Source organism: Culicoides brevitarsis, chromosome 1 (assembly GCF_036172545.1).
Source record: "Culicoides brevitarsis isolate CSIRO-B50_1 chromosome 1, AGI_CSIRO_Cbre_v1, whole genome shotgun sequence".
NCBI lineage: Eukaryota > Metazoa > Arthropoda > Insecta > Diptera > Ceratopogonidae > Culicoides > Culicoides brevitarsis.
Window position 1 is genome coordinate 36,414,330 of NC_087085.1, and position 13,274 is coordinate 36,427,603.

Sequence of the window (13,274 nt, forward strand, 5' to 3'; positions counted from 1 at the left end):
CCAGGCACAAAAATTAAAATATATGAAAATTTTTAATTAAAAAAATAAAATTTTCGAAATTCTGTAAATACTTTTAAAAGACTCGTTTTAGATACAAAATAAATCAAAATATGGGATTTTTTTTTCAAATTGATGAAATTAATATTTTTTATTTCAATTTAAAATAAAATTTAAAGTTTTAATTCACGTAGTTAATAATTTTTCCAAATTCTCTATTTTAGCATCTTGATCCTCCAATTTCTTCTTCAAAAGGTTCAACATGAAAGTTTGACCGTCAAAAATCTTTTTGAGGTAAGTTGCTTCAACCTCTTCCGTTTTGTTCTTCATTTCTGCAATCTTCATTTCAAATTGAGCGTTCAGCTCATCGAATTTTCGTTCCATTTCTAATCCTCGGTTTTCAAAGTTAGCTTCACTTAGCATTTTCGGAAGAGTTTCTCGGAGTAAAACTTCACGTTCGTGCTGTTCGTTGCTCAAACACTTCCATCTAATTTCTCTTTCTACATGCCAAACATCTTCTACATAATGAGGATCATGAATCGTTTTATAAAGGATGCTTGAAACGGTGTTGCTTCGAACACGATCAGAATGAGGATTGTCATTGACTTCCATATTAATTGAATTTGCTTCACAAAAGTCCTTAATTTCCTTCATTCGATCGCAGGACAAATCGACATCTAAGAAGATGAGATTTGCCAATTGTGGCATTTTTTCTTTGAACTTTTCTACTTCGAGTGACAACAGAGGATTATATCCGACAAATAGAGTCTCCATGGATTTCAAGCCATCAAAAATCTTTGATGGCAAACGTGAAATTTCATTTGCATTTAGATCGATCATCAATAGGTTAGACAAACCGTTGAAAAGATCTTCAGGAATCCACTTCAATTTATTGTTGCTTAAATCAATAGAAGACAATAATTTGTTCTCACGAAAGAGGTCGTTGTCCAGTTGTGATAACAAATTATTTTGTAAACGAATATCTCTTAGCTTTTTGCAAGAGCTGAGGGCACCTTTTTGTATAGATTTCAGTGAAACCCCGGTCAGATCAAGTTCTTCCAAGTTTGGAAATGCGTCACAGATGTCAGAGGTTAAAGTTGATACAGTTGACGACGAAAGTACTACTTGAGTTATTCTAGTTGGGTACTTTGATTTCGGCATAAAATGTTGGTTTTCTTCAATCAAAAGATCTTTGAGAAGACAACGAGAATGCTTTGACTCTTCGCAACGATAAACTTCGATAAAAATTGGATTTCCGTAACATTTTGTGGAAAATAAAGCCACTAAAAGACTCACGAAAAATATTTTCATGTTTTCGACTTTCTTCAAGAACGGTTTCGGAACAACTAATCTAAATTTCGTTTTCAATTTTTTAAAAATTTAAGAACGAAATTGATAAGACGTATTAAAGATGATAAGACATACTTTAAATCAAATCATAGCTTTTGATGGAAAAAAGTATGAAAATACAAATTAAATGATTACAAAGTCATTAATTTCTTACCTTTTTGTAAATAATTTATATTTGCAATTGATTTAAAAATGATAAGAACACGAATGAAAAATACTTTTTTTCATAAAGTTTTCTATCTTTTTTTTAGTTATTTGCGACTTACTTTGCGAAATGTTTAAGAAAAACAAACTTTTTTGACGTCTTTGCGACTCATAATTAATATTCAACACAATTAAATTTATTATTTAGCGATTTCTTTATTCAATTAAGAGATCTTTTAGAATACAAACAGAAGGAGTATTCTCATTGCAACGATAAACTTCAATAAATATTGGATTTCCATAACTCTTGATGGAAAAAAGAGCTAAAAGTATAAAACCACAAAGCACTTTCATATTTGCGACTTACTTTGCGAAATGTTTAAGAAAAACTGGTTGAAACTTTATTTTGATCACTCGATGAAAACTATCAAAATCTAAAATTAAATTGATAAGACCTGTAAAAGGTGAAAAATGTCAATAAAAATGAAGTGTGACTCATAATTAATATTCAACGCAGATTAAATGATTACAAAGTCTTTAATTTCTTACCTCTTTGTAAATGATTCATATTTGCAATTAATTTAATACTGATAAGAACACGAATGAAAAATACTTTTTTTCATAAAGTTTTCTATCTTTTTTTAATTTTTATTATTTAGCGTTTTTTTGTGTTTATTTATTTTTTTTATATAATTTACTTTTTTCATTAACTTTAATTAATAATAATAATAAATATTTATTAATAAATTAATAATCGTATTTTTTTTTCTTTAAATAATATTTTATCTGTTTTAAAATTTTTCTTAATAATCCATCGTTTTCTTTTATTATTTATTTTAATTTAATTTATTTTTAGCTTTATTATATATTTATTTATTTTGTCCATAATTTCACTTGAAATCATGTTTCATTCGAAATTTTATTTTCTTGAACAACAGGGACACTCAAAAAATTTATCATTATAATTTATATATTTAACGTGTATATAATGTATAGTTTTTTATTTATTTTTTTAATTCATTTTTTTTTAATAATTTATATATAAAAAATCTGATAGCAAAATGTGGTACGTGGTAACGGTTTTTTTATATTTAAATACTTTATTAATTGTTAAAATTTTTCACATGACAGCGAAAGGGAGAACAAGTAGCAAATAAATCTTTATAATATAATTAATAATATTTTTTAGAAACATTTTTTTTAGTAAATATCTTTAAAGTGTATAAACTACAATAATAAATTTATGTTAGAATTATCTCAAAATAGATAATATAATAATTAATAAATAGAGGGAAGAGGTACTGACGACAATTTATAATTAATTCTTAACGATTTTATTGCACACTAATTTATTATATTATTATTATTTTTTTTTCATTTTTAGGTCCAAAACAGATCTTTATGCTGTTTTCAATATATAATTCAATACTCTTGATTTTTCTCTTTTATAGGAATATTACGTAAAATATTCGTTTTTCTCATTTTAAAAATATATTTTTTGTAGTATAACAATATAGTTTGCAAGTTATATAGGTAAAAGCTATTATTAAAGCAGACGGCATGTTTTGTTCTAAACTAATCCCAAAAATCACAAATTGCTTTTTTAAAAACGAATTTCGCTTCAGAGGATAGGTTAAAAAATATTTTATTATAAAAACATGAAAAATTCTTTTTTTTTACGATTTCCACGAACGAAGTTTTTTGATAGACATGCGTTTGAGTCGCGACATGGTTGAGATAATATCTGTCTCTTTGGCTTCCTCGTCGCTCAGCGTTTCTCCCTCTGAGTGTACTTCGCGTTCTTGTATTCTCGTTGTCGAGTACGAGCCAAAACTGCTTTGATTGCCGCGCGATTTAAAGAAGCGATGTGCACCTTGACTCGAATCGGATTTCTTGTTAATTTTACTTGTGGTTGGATCGCTCAGCGTTTTTGCGATAGATCCCGTCAGCGATGGTCTTGACAAGCTAAATCCCCTGCCGAGTTTCTCGAATCGTTGTTTTCGCGTTGGAAAGGGCGTAATTTGTGAGCGTTCCTTGATGACGAAACGCCCGATGGCTTTCCAATTGGCTTGGATCATGTAGATGTTCTCGTCGTCGGATAGAGGGCGCTGCGAGAAATGCGAATCTGTTGGATTTCCCAATTCTTCTACCAGTACAAAGTTATTTGGATTGTCCATGCGGCGAGATTTGAGTAGTGCCTGCGCCAAGACGTCTTGCGCCGTGGCTTTCATAGGAACTCGAAGTATTGCGTAAGGAATATCTTGCGACACATTATGGATGCAAACGAGAAAGTTTTCGACATTTTCCAGCGATGACAGGTCTGTGGAGGTGTTTGGGCTGTCATTTGATGCAGGTAAGTGATTGCGACGTTCAAAGGTGTTTCGAACGCTTGTGAGCCATGCTCTACTACTTGGATCTGTGCCGATTTGTTTTATGATGAATTTACCTTCGCCTCGCCATTGTGCCTGGGAAAGCAAGGGACGTTCATCGACATCCAAAACTCGTTGTGTTGGCGGAAGAAGACGTTCACTCTTTCCCCATCCCCGATGAACTTCCTCAACTAGCACGAAATCCTTGAGATTTTGATTGAGTTTGCCAGCTTTGTGAAGCGCTTGGAGAATCACGTCGCGCGTCGTGCTTTCCTGCGTTATTTTTAGAATGAGATACGGTTCGTCCTGACTCACGCCATAAACTGTCAAGAAGAACATTTTTCTTTTCAGAGCTACCGTGTTATCGCGATGCGACAAAACCTCGATAATTGACAGGTTTTCTAAATTCGATGATTGTACAATTTCATTGTCGCCGGCAACCCGATCGAAATTTTCTTCCTCGACTTTGGAATACACGAAAAGTGAGGACATGTTCAACGGTTGATTTGTAGCTGTTTTGAGACGTACATGCCGATATCCAGGTCGCAGACATTTTAGTGAAAGTACTCGTTGACCAAGTAGCGATCCCGAATCGGAATCCATCACGGTAAAGCGTAGAAAAGATAAATCATAAAAGTTAACTTTGAAACGGAATGTCTCATTCCAAATTGGGTTAAATGCATTTTTCTTCACAGTTTTCGTTTTCTTCTTTGAACAATCAACAGGTATACCAATAATTTCGACTTCAACGTAGACACTACACGTTGGCTTTTGTATATTTACGTATTGTCCTGACACAATGTTTATGACGATTTGAGCGGTATGCAGTCCATCAAACTCCTTCTCCAGCGGATTGAAGCGACGATACATCAAGTGTTTCGAGTTCCACATGACATCCGGCTTGCAAACATATCCCACATTCCCGTTCTCCTCAAACATCGCCTTGTTAATGTGCATTGGGGCATCTTCCGTTTGGTAGTTCAAAGCAACCATTTGCACGCCGAATGCCCAAAAGAACACCGGATTGAAGTTTGACGAGTCGATTCGTAGGCCAGCAGGATACGTTCGTACAATTTGCGTGCGCGTATGAGCAATTACCGCCAACGGATGCTTTCGACACAACTTCTTGGCACTCGCCTCATTGATGCTGGCACATTGGAAACACGGATGATACATATTGGGCACAGCGTGTTTTCGCCCAGCACTACTTGTTGTTCCGCTTTCTGACTCGTATCCGCTTGAATGATCGGCAACATAGGCGCCGCCCGTTGTCAACGAATCGCCCGACGAGTTCTTCAATAAACTTCCGACCGTAACAAGTGATCCGCGAGATGGCGTTGCACTCGCAGCAATTTGTGCGGAAGTTAATTGCGTCTTTTGCTCAATGTAAGGATTGAGTCCGCGAAATTTGATGGCTTGCAAGTAAACAACAAGATCGGAAAGCTCTTTGGCAATTTGATTACTGCGTTTTTTCGGTTTGTCGTCAAAGTCACCGCGTTTCGTTGGTGTTAGATTGACAAAAGATGATGCTAAACTTTGACGCGATTGGCGATCATCGATACTGCCCCAATTGAAGTGATAAGATTTTTCTAAAAAAAAGAGATTTTTTGTGAAAAATGTTTGAAAGTAAGTTTAAAAAAAAATTACCATCAAAATCATCATCTTCTTCGTAGTCATCATCACTAAAATCGTCATTCAGCGATCCAGCACTCGTATTCGATATAATTGAACTCGTACGTCCTCCCAAATAAGCAGTTGGTTTTCCAGAAGATGAAGGTCTGTAAGTAAATTTCACGATTTTTTAACGAATTTTTTTTAGTTTTTCATCAAATTTCAGAGACAAATTTGGAAATATTGAATTGAGGAGTACAAAAATGTGGTAAATTTGTATTTTTTAACTTACCTTATAGATTGTGGTACTTCCGCAATTAATTTCTTATTCTTAATAATTACTCGGTACTTTAGTTGAGCAGGACTAGGCAAAACGGGATCATCACTGTAGTCTGTGTCGAACAGATATTTTGTCACAAGCTTATCACCAAACACGGACTAAAATAATACAAAAATCATCAAACTTTTCAATTAATCCAAACCAAGCAAAAAAAAATTCTTACCTGAAAAATTTGAGCCATTCGCATTTGTTGTGACATTGAACAATGATTCTCGATCGACAGTATCACAGGAAATGGAGACTTGACAAAAGCGTATTTGTTTATTGTTTCAACTACTTGTCTAAACGATATCTTAGTCGTAAAGGTGTGCCCGTGATAGATGAGGGGACTTCCGTCGTCGCCATCCCAGCAGTCAAGTTCGACGCATCGACAGCCCGTGAGGAGAACCTGCAAATGATTGATATATTAGTTTTGTGTTTTTTTTTTGCCGCAGGCTCGGCACAAATGAAACGATTAACAATGGATTTGTTTAATTGCACGAGAAAAACAAGAAGAACGGACAAAAAAAGGAAGAGATAATGATTAATTAATTAAAGGGAATGTAATGCAAAGAGATCGATACACGCGTCGAATGGAATCGATTTAATGAAGAGTCATGTAAATATTTTTTTAAGTGACTCGAGTATTTCGATTTTTTTTTCATTAAAATTCTCGTTTTTTTATTTGAAGCTTAATTTTAGTTTTTTTTTTATGAAGAATTAGAATCACAATTTTAAATCATTTTAATTTCAAGCTAAAATTTAGATTTTTTTCAAGAGCAATTATGATTACAATTTTATATTTTTTTATTGAATATATTAATTTTTTTAAAAATTTTCAATAATTTTTAAACTAATAAATTTTTGAATGAATTTTTTAAGGAAAACTTATACTTTTATTAATTTTTCTTCAGAAATAGTCAAAAAAGGATTCTCCATAACTTAAACAAATTTTAACATTTTTCATAATTTAAATTCGAAATCTCTTAAATAAAATTTCACAATTAGTGATTTTATGAAAAATATTTTTCGAAAATTTATTAAAATATGTTTAAAATAAAAATTGAAATAAATGAAAATTTTCAGAAATTTTTTTTGAAAAAAAAATTACATTAAAAAATTTTAATAAATTTTAAATATTTTTCCAAAATATTGTAGGCCGTTCCAAATTTTTTCCGATGTTTTTGTCCCAAAACATTTTTTTCAATCAAAAATAAAAAAGAAAGTTTTGAAATACTGTTTCATACAAAATGCCAAAATTTTAACAAATTTTGGTCTTTCATGAATATTTTAGATGTTTTTATGGTATCTACATTGAGATTCGATTATTTAAAATTGATCTGAAAATTTAAACAAAAAAATTTCATAAAAATAACTGTCAAAAAATTTTAAAAAATAATTGAAAAAAAATTTAAAGAAGAAAATTCATGTTAAAATAAGATTTTCAATACAAAAATTCTTAAAAATTGAAAATATTTTTTAAAAAATTTTAAAATTCATTGAAATCAAGTTTTGAAGTTATGAAAATTTTTTTTTTACTTTTGCCCCTGAAGAAAAATTAATTAAAAAATTTAATTAAAAAATATTTTATTAACATAAATTTTTGAAAAATTCATGTTTACCGCATTTCGAAGAAAAAATGTGGTATTAAGCTCGACTTGTTTTTAATTTGAAAAATTTTTAATTAATTCACTTGAAAATTGTCATTCACATTTTGAGTTAAAATTTTTTTTATCTGAATCGCACTGCAAAAAAACAACAATTTCATATTGATTACAATCATTCTTAATGAGCGCACGATAAAAAATACCGAGAAATTGTTGTCTATCAAAACGGATACTATGCTAATAATCCACAACAATTTATCTCTGTGTACACAACAATTACACTTTACGTTTTTTCCACTCGAATCAACTCGCAACAATAAATAATAATAATAATTTGTCCGAGACGAAGGCAGGTAAGTATGAATAATGCAAATTCATTGAAGTGTCGCTTTCACACTGAAGCTCCTGGATGACAAATTAACGCGAAACAATTTATTTACCACATAAATTAATTACATTGTGGAAATTAATAATAATAATGAAAAAAAGGCATGATGATAGACAGTGACGAGTGAATAAATGCACTTTAAACTTACTTGACTGTACAACTCTACCGAACTTTCACCTTTGAGCTGATGTCCGGTGAGATATGTGTTGTGGGAAGAAGCAATGTAGTAATTCGACAGAGGCAAATTCATGTTGGTTGCGGTTTCGGGCGTAATGTGTTCTGATATGAATGCATAATTGTCCTTGTCCATCATAAATCTAGCGAATCCTTCGAAACTTAAGCAATTTTCTAAACGCAATACAGGCTCCGGCTCGTGACGCTAAAAACGAACAAAGGTAATTGGATTAAAACAGCTTTTTAGAGAGACCAATTTTATGGAAATATTCACCTGTATAATCAATTTTAATTCCTCTTCCGACTTAATTTCCATCTGTCGCACTTCCAAAAATTTCTTCAACGTTGTCAGTGTGATAACATGATTGTTGCAATTGCTTATATCTATTCCGGCACAATTAGTTAGAATACTGGCTGAACAAATTTCATCGAAAATCCGTTTTTGCGTGTACTTTGACTCGGTAATTTCCAAATCGAGCGAGTTGTTACGCGTAAGGAGGCCGATTTTTCGTTTTCCCTGGAAATGGCAGAGTTCCGGTGCGCTGCGACTCTTTTCGCTGGACAACACAATCTTCGCCTTGCGTGTCACCGATAACTGATCAAATATGTCACGCAAGTCTTTGCGAGCCGAAATGCTATTGTTTTTTAATAACACACAAAAAAAAACATGAAAATACACAAAAAAAAGAGAATGGAAAAAAACATTTTAATAAAATATATCGAAACCGAGTTAAAAATTTTGTGGTAAAGAAAAATTAAAATTGAACTACTTTTAGATGTTTAAGAAAAAAATTTGTAATAATTTAATTTAATTTTTTTAAATCACAAAAAATATTTATTTTTCAGCGAAAATAGATTTTTAAAAATAAAATTTTATTTTTTAATTTAATTAAATAATTAATTAATTAAAATATATTTTTTAATAAATTAAATAATTAAAAAAATAATAACTTTGATTTTAAATAATTTATGGTTTTTAATTTATATACCTGATTATTTAATTTAATTAATTTTTTTAAAAAAATATTTTAATTTTTTTTTATTTAATTAAATTAAATAATTTTTTTTATTTTTTTTTTTAATAATTTTATTTTAATTAATTTGTTGAATAATTTTTTTATTTTGAAAGTTTATATCTTCGAAATATTTAACTTAATTACTTAAAAAAAATTTCAAAAATAAAATATTTTTTATTTCAAAAAATTTTTTTTTTGCTTTTTTTTGTTAATTAAAAATTCGTTAATTGAAATTTCGTTAAAAAAATATGTACCTCTATTAAAATTGTTAAAAAATAAAAAAAAATTTTTAATAATTCAGTTAGGAAATTTTACCACAAAATTTTTACCTGGGATCAAAAGAGACACTATTACACTTACTTGAAAGATCGATACAACTGAACAAAGCTCATAAAATCGATTTGCGTTTCGTAAGCTACAGAACCAGCACGCAGGAATTTCATTTTCTGCCATATATTTTCACCGAGCTCCTTTGTCTCGCGTCTCCTAAAAATAAAACCGACGAAAATTTTGTACTTTATTTTAATTATATTGATCGGCGACACGAAACATGCAAGTAAATTGACGGCAATTTATCGATAGTGCCGCAAACAATGGCAACATCGCAGAGAAAAATAGAAGAAGAAGCGACTACTTTAACGTAATTAATTATTGTCACATTAATGCAATTAAAATCTAATTAGAAGACAACAACAACAACAAGGAACTCACCTAGTTTTGGCATCTTTTGGCAATATGTCGCTTAGCACGTGAGAACTACCCGTACTCGAACTGCTATTTGTGTTCATGATGTTTGCGACAGATTTCTTCTTTCGCAATCGTATCGTGTTTTCGCGCCGTATTACATCGATGGCTTCGTTCGATTTCGTTGCAGCACTTAACGTACTCGCTGTTTGTTTCCAATCTTTGCCGCCGAATGCCTAAAAGAAGAAAAGAAAAACATGACTAATTAGATTTGCAACTTTTCTTCTCGAGTTTTCGTGGAAAAATTGTATGCGGTTGTAGCAGAAGAGAATGGGAAGAGACAGAGGAGTAAAAGTTGTGATATTAATTGACATTTTAACATAAAGTTCATGAATATTTTTACTCATTATCAGACAGGTATTTACGTAACTTTCGCGCGAAAAAAATTATATCATTAATAATTTTTAAAGAGATTCTAAAATGGAGATGGTAAGTTTCTAAAATTTTGCTCGACATTTTTTTTAATTATTAAAAAATCAAAGAAAAGGAAAATTTAAAAAAAAATTAATAATAATAAAATAATTTAAAAAAAAATTAATTAAAAATCTGAAAAAAATTATTTAGTTTATATAATAAAAATTTTATTAAATTTAATTTTATTTTGTTAAATTTATTAAAATTATTTATAATTATTATTTATTTTTTTTATCAGAAAAAAGTTTGAAATAAAATAAATTTAAAATCAAATAAAAAATTATTAGTGAGTTAAATTTTATTTTTCCATTTAATATTAATATTCATAAAAAAAAATTAAATTAAAATACAAAAATAAAAAAAAAAATAATTTAAATAAAATAAAATAATTTAAAAAAATAAATAAATAATAAATAAAAAAAATAAAATAAAATTAATTAAAAATTTAAATTTAGTTTAATTTAATTTTCAAAATTAAATTTTAAATTAAAATTTTTATTTAAGGTAATTAAATTCTTTAAAAAAAATCAATTAAATATTATTATTATTTTGTTATTGAATTAAATAATTTAAAAATAATTAATGATTTAAAATATATTTATTTTTAATTAAAAATTAATTAAACGAAATTAATGTAAATTTTTTTATTCGAACTTTAAAAAATCCCATAATTTTACAATCCCTTAACTAAAAAAAAAACAACCGCAAAGAATGATAATTAAATTTTTATATTTTTAGTCAATAATTACCTTGATGGCATCAGCTACAAGCGGTTGTCCATTGTTCTCAAAGTACAACTGGATATAAAGTTCCTTCAGCCACAGCAGCGAGCGATCCGTTAAATTTTGTTGCCGCTTAATGCCACGCAGCATCCAGGAAATTCCAACATACCAAACACTTTTGAATTTTAAATAGGGAGGAAAATAGAAAAAAAAGTTTTATTATATGACAAGAGCCTTTTAATATTTTTTTTTTATTTTAGAAAAAAAATTTTTTTTCGAGTGGGTGTAATGCATAGAAAAAATAGAAGAAATAGCAGCAAAGAGCTAAGTCCTGTTCACAAAGCATATAATCAGAACATAAGGGGAATCTGTCAGAGAGATAAAACTATTGCTCTGATAGTTGTTCAAAAATGTGTCTCGCTGTACGTAAAAAAAGATAAATGCTCCAACGAGGATTTTTTCATGTGCAGAAAAATAAATTGTCATTTGCAGCACATGCCTTCCATTTTCTCTGTATGTGCGCCATTTTATGTGAAATTGTGTAAAATAATAATATAAATGCCACTAGTTGTAGTGTTAAATGTGTGCTTATATTGATAAGTGACTGTCACACATGTGTTTCTTCTAAAGCTTTTTTTTATGTTTCTAATGTGTGTCACAACTTTCCCCCGTATAAGTTCACAGCGAAACAAAACTTTTTGATTAAAAAATAAATTTGTTGAAAATTTTCGACAGAGATCGAATGTTATTTATAGCAGAGAGAGAGAGATACTTACCGACACAACATCGGAGGACAAATTATACACAAAAGGCGATTATCACTAATTGAACTCCCATATAGCACGGATATGCAGCATTCAACATGTGTTAGACCGTAGCGTCTCCCGGCAGCGACGATATCCACGTCAAACTCATGATTGCGTGACCCAATTGATATTTCCTTCACCGCATTCAAGTCGAGTGATCCCTTGTGGAAAAATGAATAAAATTATGATAATTTTTGTGAAAAGGTTTGAGGTAGAATTGAGTTTTTCGGTAAAATTTGTGACGTGAGGGAATTTAAAATAATTTTTTTTCTTTCAATCTTTAAAATTAAATTTTTGTAAAATCTTTAAAATTTCACAAAATTATTTATTTATTTAAAAAAATTATTATTTTAGTTAAATATTTAGTTTTTTATTTAAAAAATTATTCAAAATTATTAAAATATCATTTTTATATGTATTTATTTAAAAATTAAAAAAAAATATTTAATTTTTTTTTCCTAATGTATGAACTTTATGATTAAATTTAAAAATTAATTTTATTTTTAGAAATTTTTTATTTTTTTTCATCAATTTTTATTTTTTTTTTTTATCAATAGTAACTGTCATTTTAATTTTGTTGAAGGGTGAATTTAAGTTTTTAAATTTAAATCAAAAAAATTAAATGTTTTATAAAAAAATGTGAAACATCGCAAATTTATTTTTTTTAAATTTAAGTTCTTTAAAAAAAGGATTTTTAATTAATTAATTTAATTTTGGACTTTTTAAACCTTAATTAATTATTTATTTATTTTATTAATTTTTTTCAATTTAATTTTTTTTTCTTTAAAGTTATTTAAAAAAGGAAATTTTTCTATTTTTTTTTTAAATTTAATGTCTAAAAAACTTTTTTTTTTATTTTGTCAAAAATAAGTTAAGAAAATTTAAAACAAAAAAAAAATCATTTTATCACATTGAAATTGAAGACACGTTAAAACGTGAAAAATTCATGATATCTTCTTGCGGATTATGTTGATACATTAAACGATGAGTGATTGATATCTTTACTTACCTCTTCTAACGTTTGGTACGTTGATTCTGTGTCGGTGTAGTTCAGCAAATGTTTCGATACGTGATGAGCTACACTTTCTTCAGGATTTATTGTCGGATTAAAATCTGAGGAAATATCCGAAAAAAGAGAGAAAAAAAACGAAATAAAAACAATGAAAAGGAAATGAAGGAAAAATATTGTATATTGATAAATATCTCGGCAAGGTAAAAAAAATTCCATTAAAATGCAAATACGAGTTTGCTCACCTTGTTGTGATTTTATTTGTTTCCAGCCAGCGCGATGCCACGATATCGCCGAGCACGAACGTTCGAGTCGCAGGTACACGTAAGACGACTTTTCCGCCGGGATTTCGGGCTCCCATAGCACCGCAGTGGTGCCATGATGCAACACTTGCAGTATGTGATGGTCCACGGGATTCCATTTGGATGAGAGGGGAATGATGCTAATGCCGTGATCGTTGAAAATTGGCTGCACCGGATTGTATGTACCCAGTTCAACCTCGTATTCTTCTTCGATGTCGTCAAGTGGGGATGCCGCCTGATTGTTCGCTTGTCGTGGCTGATATGATTCGGATCTGCGCAAAATTAAATTAATGCTAAACTCT

At 29.4% G+C, this 13,274-nt stretch overlaps 2 protein-coding genes across 2 annotated transcripts in view; both read right to left on the bottom strand.

Annotated features, from left to right (window-relative positions):
* Positions 1-118: 118 nt before the first annotated feature.
* LOC134836749 (slit homolog 3 protein-like) lies at positions 119-1,357 on the bottom strand. Its single transcript, XM_063851959.1, has one exon. It carries the CDS (start codon positions 1,306-1,308, stop codon positions 184-186), a length of 1,125 nt encoding a protein of 374 aa, XP_063708029.1. The 5' UTR covers positions 1,309-1,357; the 3' UTR covers positions 119-183.
* Positions 1,358-3,167: 1,810 nt separating this feature from the next.
* LOC134836750 (1-phosphatidylinositol 4,5-bisphosphate phosphodiesterase epsilon-1-like) overlaps positions 3,168-13,274 on the bottom strand; it is a 75,542-nt gene continuing 65,435 nt past the window's right edge. Inside the window, exons 7-18 of the mRNA XM_063851956.1 lie at positions 12,916-13,244; positions 12,671-12,774; positions 11,632-11,822; positions 10,883-11,030; positions 9,687-9,895; positions 9,336-9,461; positions 8,234-8,594; positions 7,934-8,164; positions 5,975-6,199; positions 5,764-5,909; positions 5,508-5,638; positions 3,168-5,449 (exon numbers count right to left, since the gene is read on the bottom strand). Coding sequence (XP_063708026.1) covers positions 3,168-5,449; positions 5,508-5,638; positions 5,764-5,909; positions 5,975-6,199; positions 7,934-8,164; positions 8,234-8,594; positions 9,336-9,461; positions 9,687-9,895; positions 10,883-11,030; positions 11,632-11,822; positions 12,671-12,774; positions 12,916-13,244 — 4,483 coding nt within the window. The remainder of the gene's footprint in view (positions 5,450-5,507; positions 5,639-5,763; positions 5,910-5,974; positions 6,200-7,933; positions 8,165-8,233; positions 8,595-9,335; positions 9,462-9,686; positions 9,896-10,882; positions 11,031-11,631; positions 11,823-12,670; positions 12,775-12,915; positions 13,245-13,274) is intronic.

Bases quoted from the DNA above. Each gene is read 5' to 3' on its own strand.
- LOC134836749 (XM_063851959.1), bottom strand. From the start codon at position 1,308: ATGAAAATATTTTTCGTGAGTCTTTTAGTGGCTTTATTTTCCACAAAA.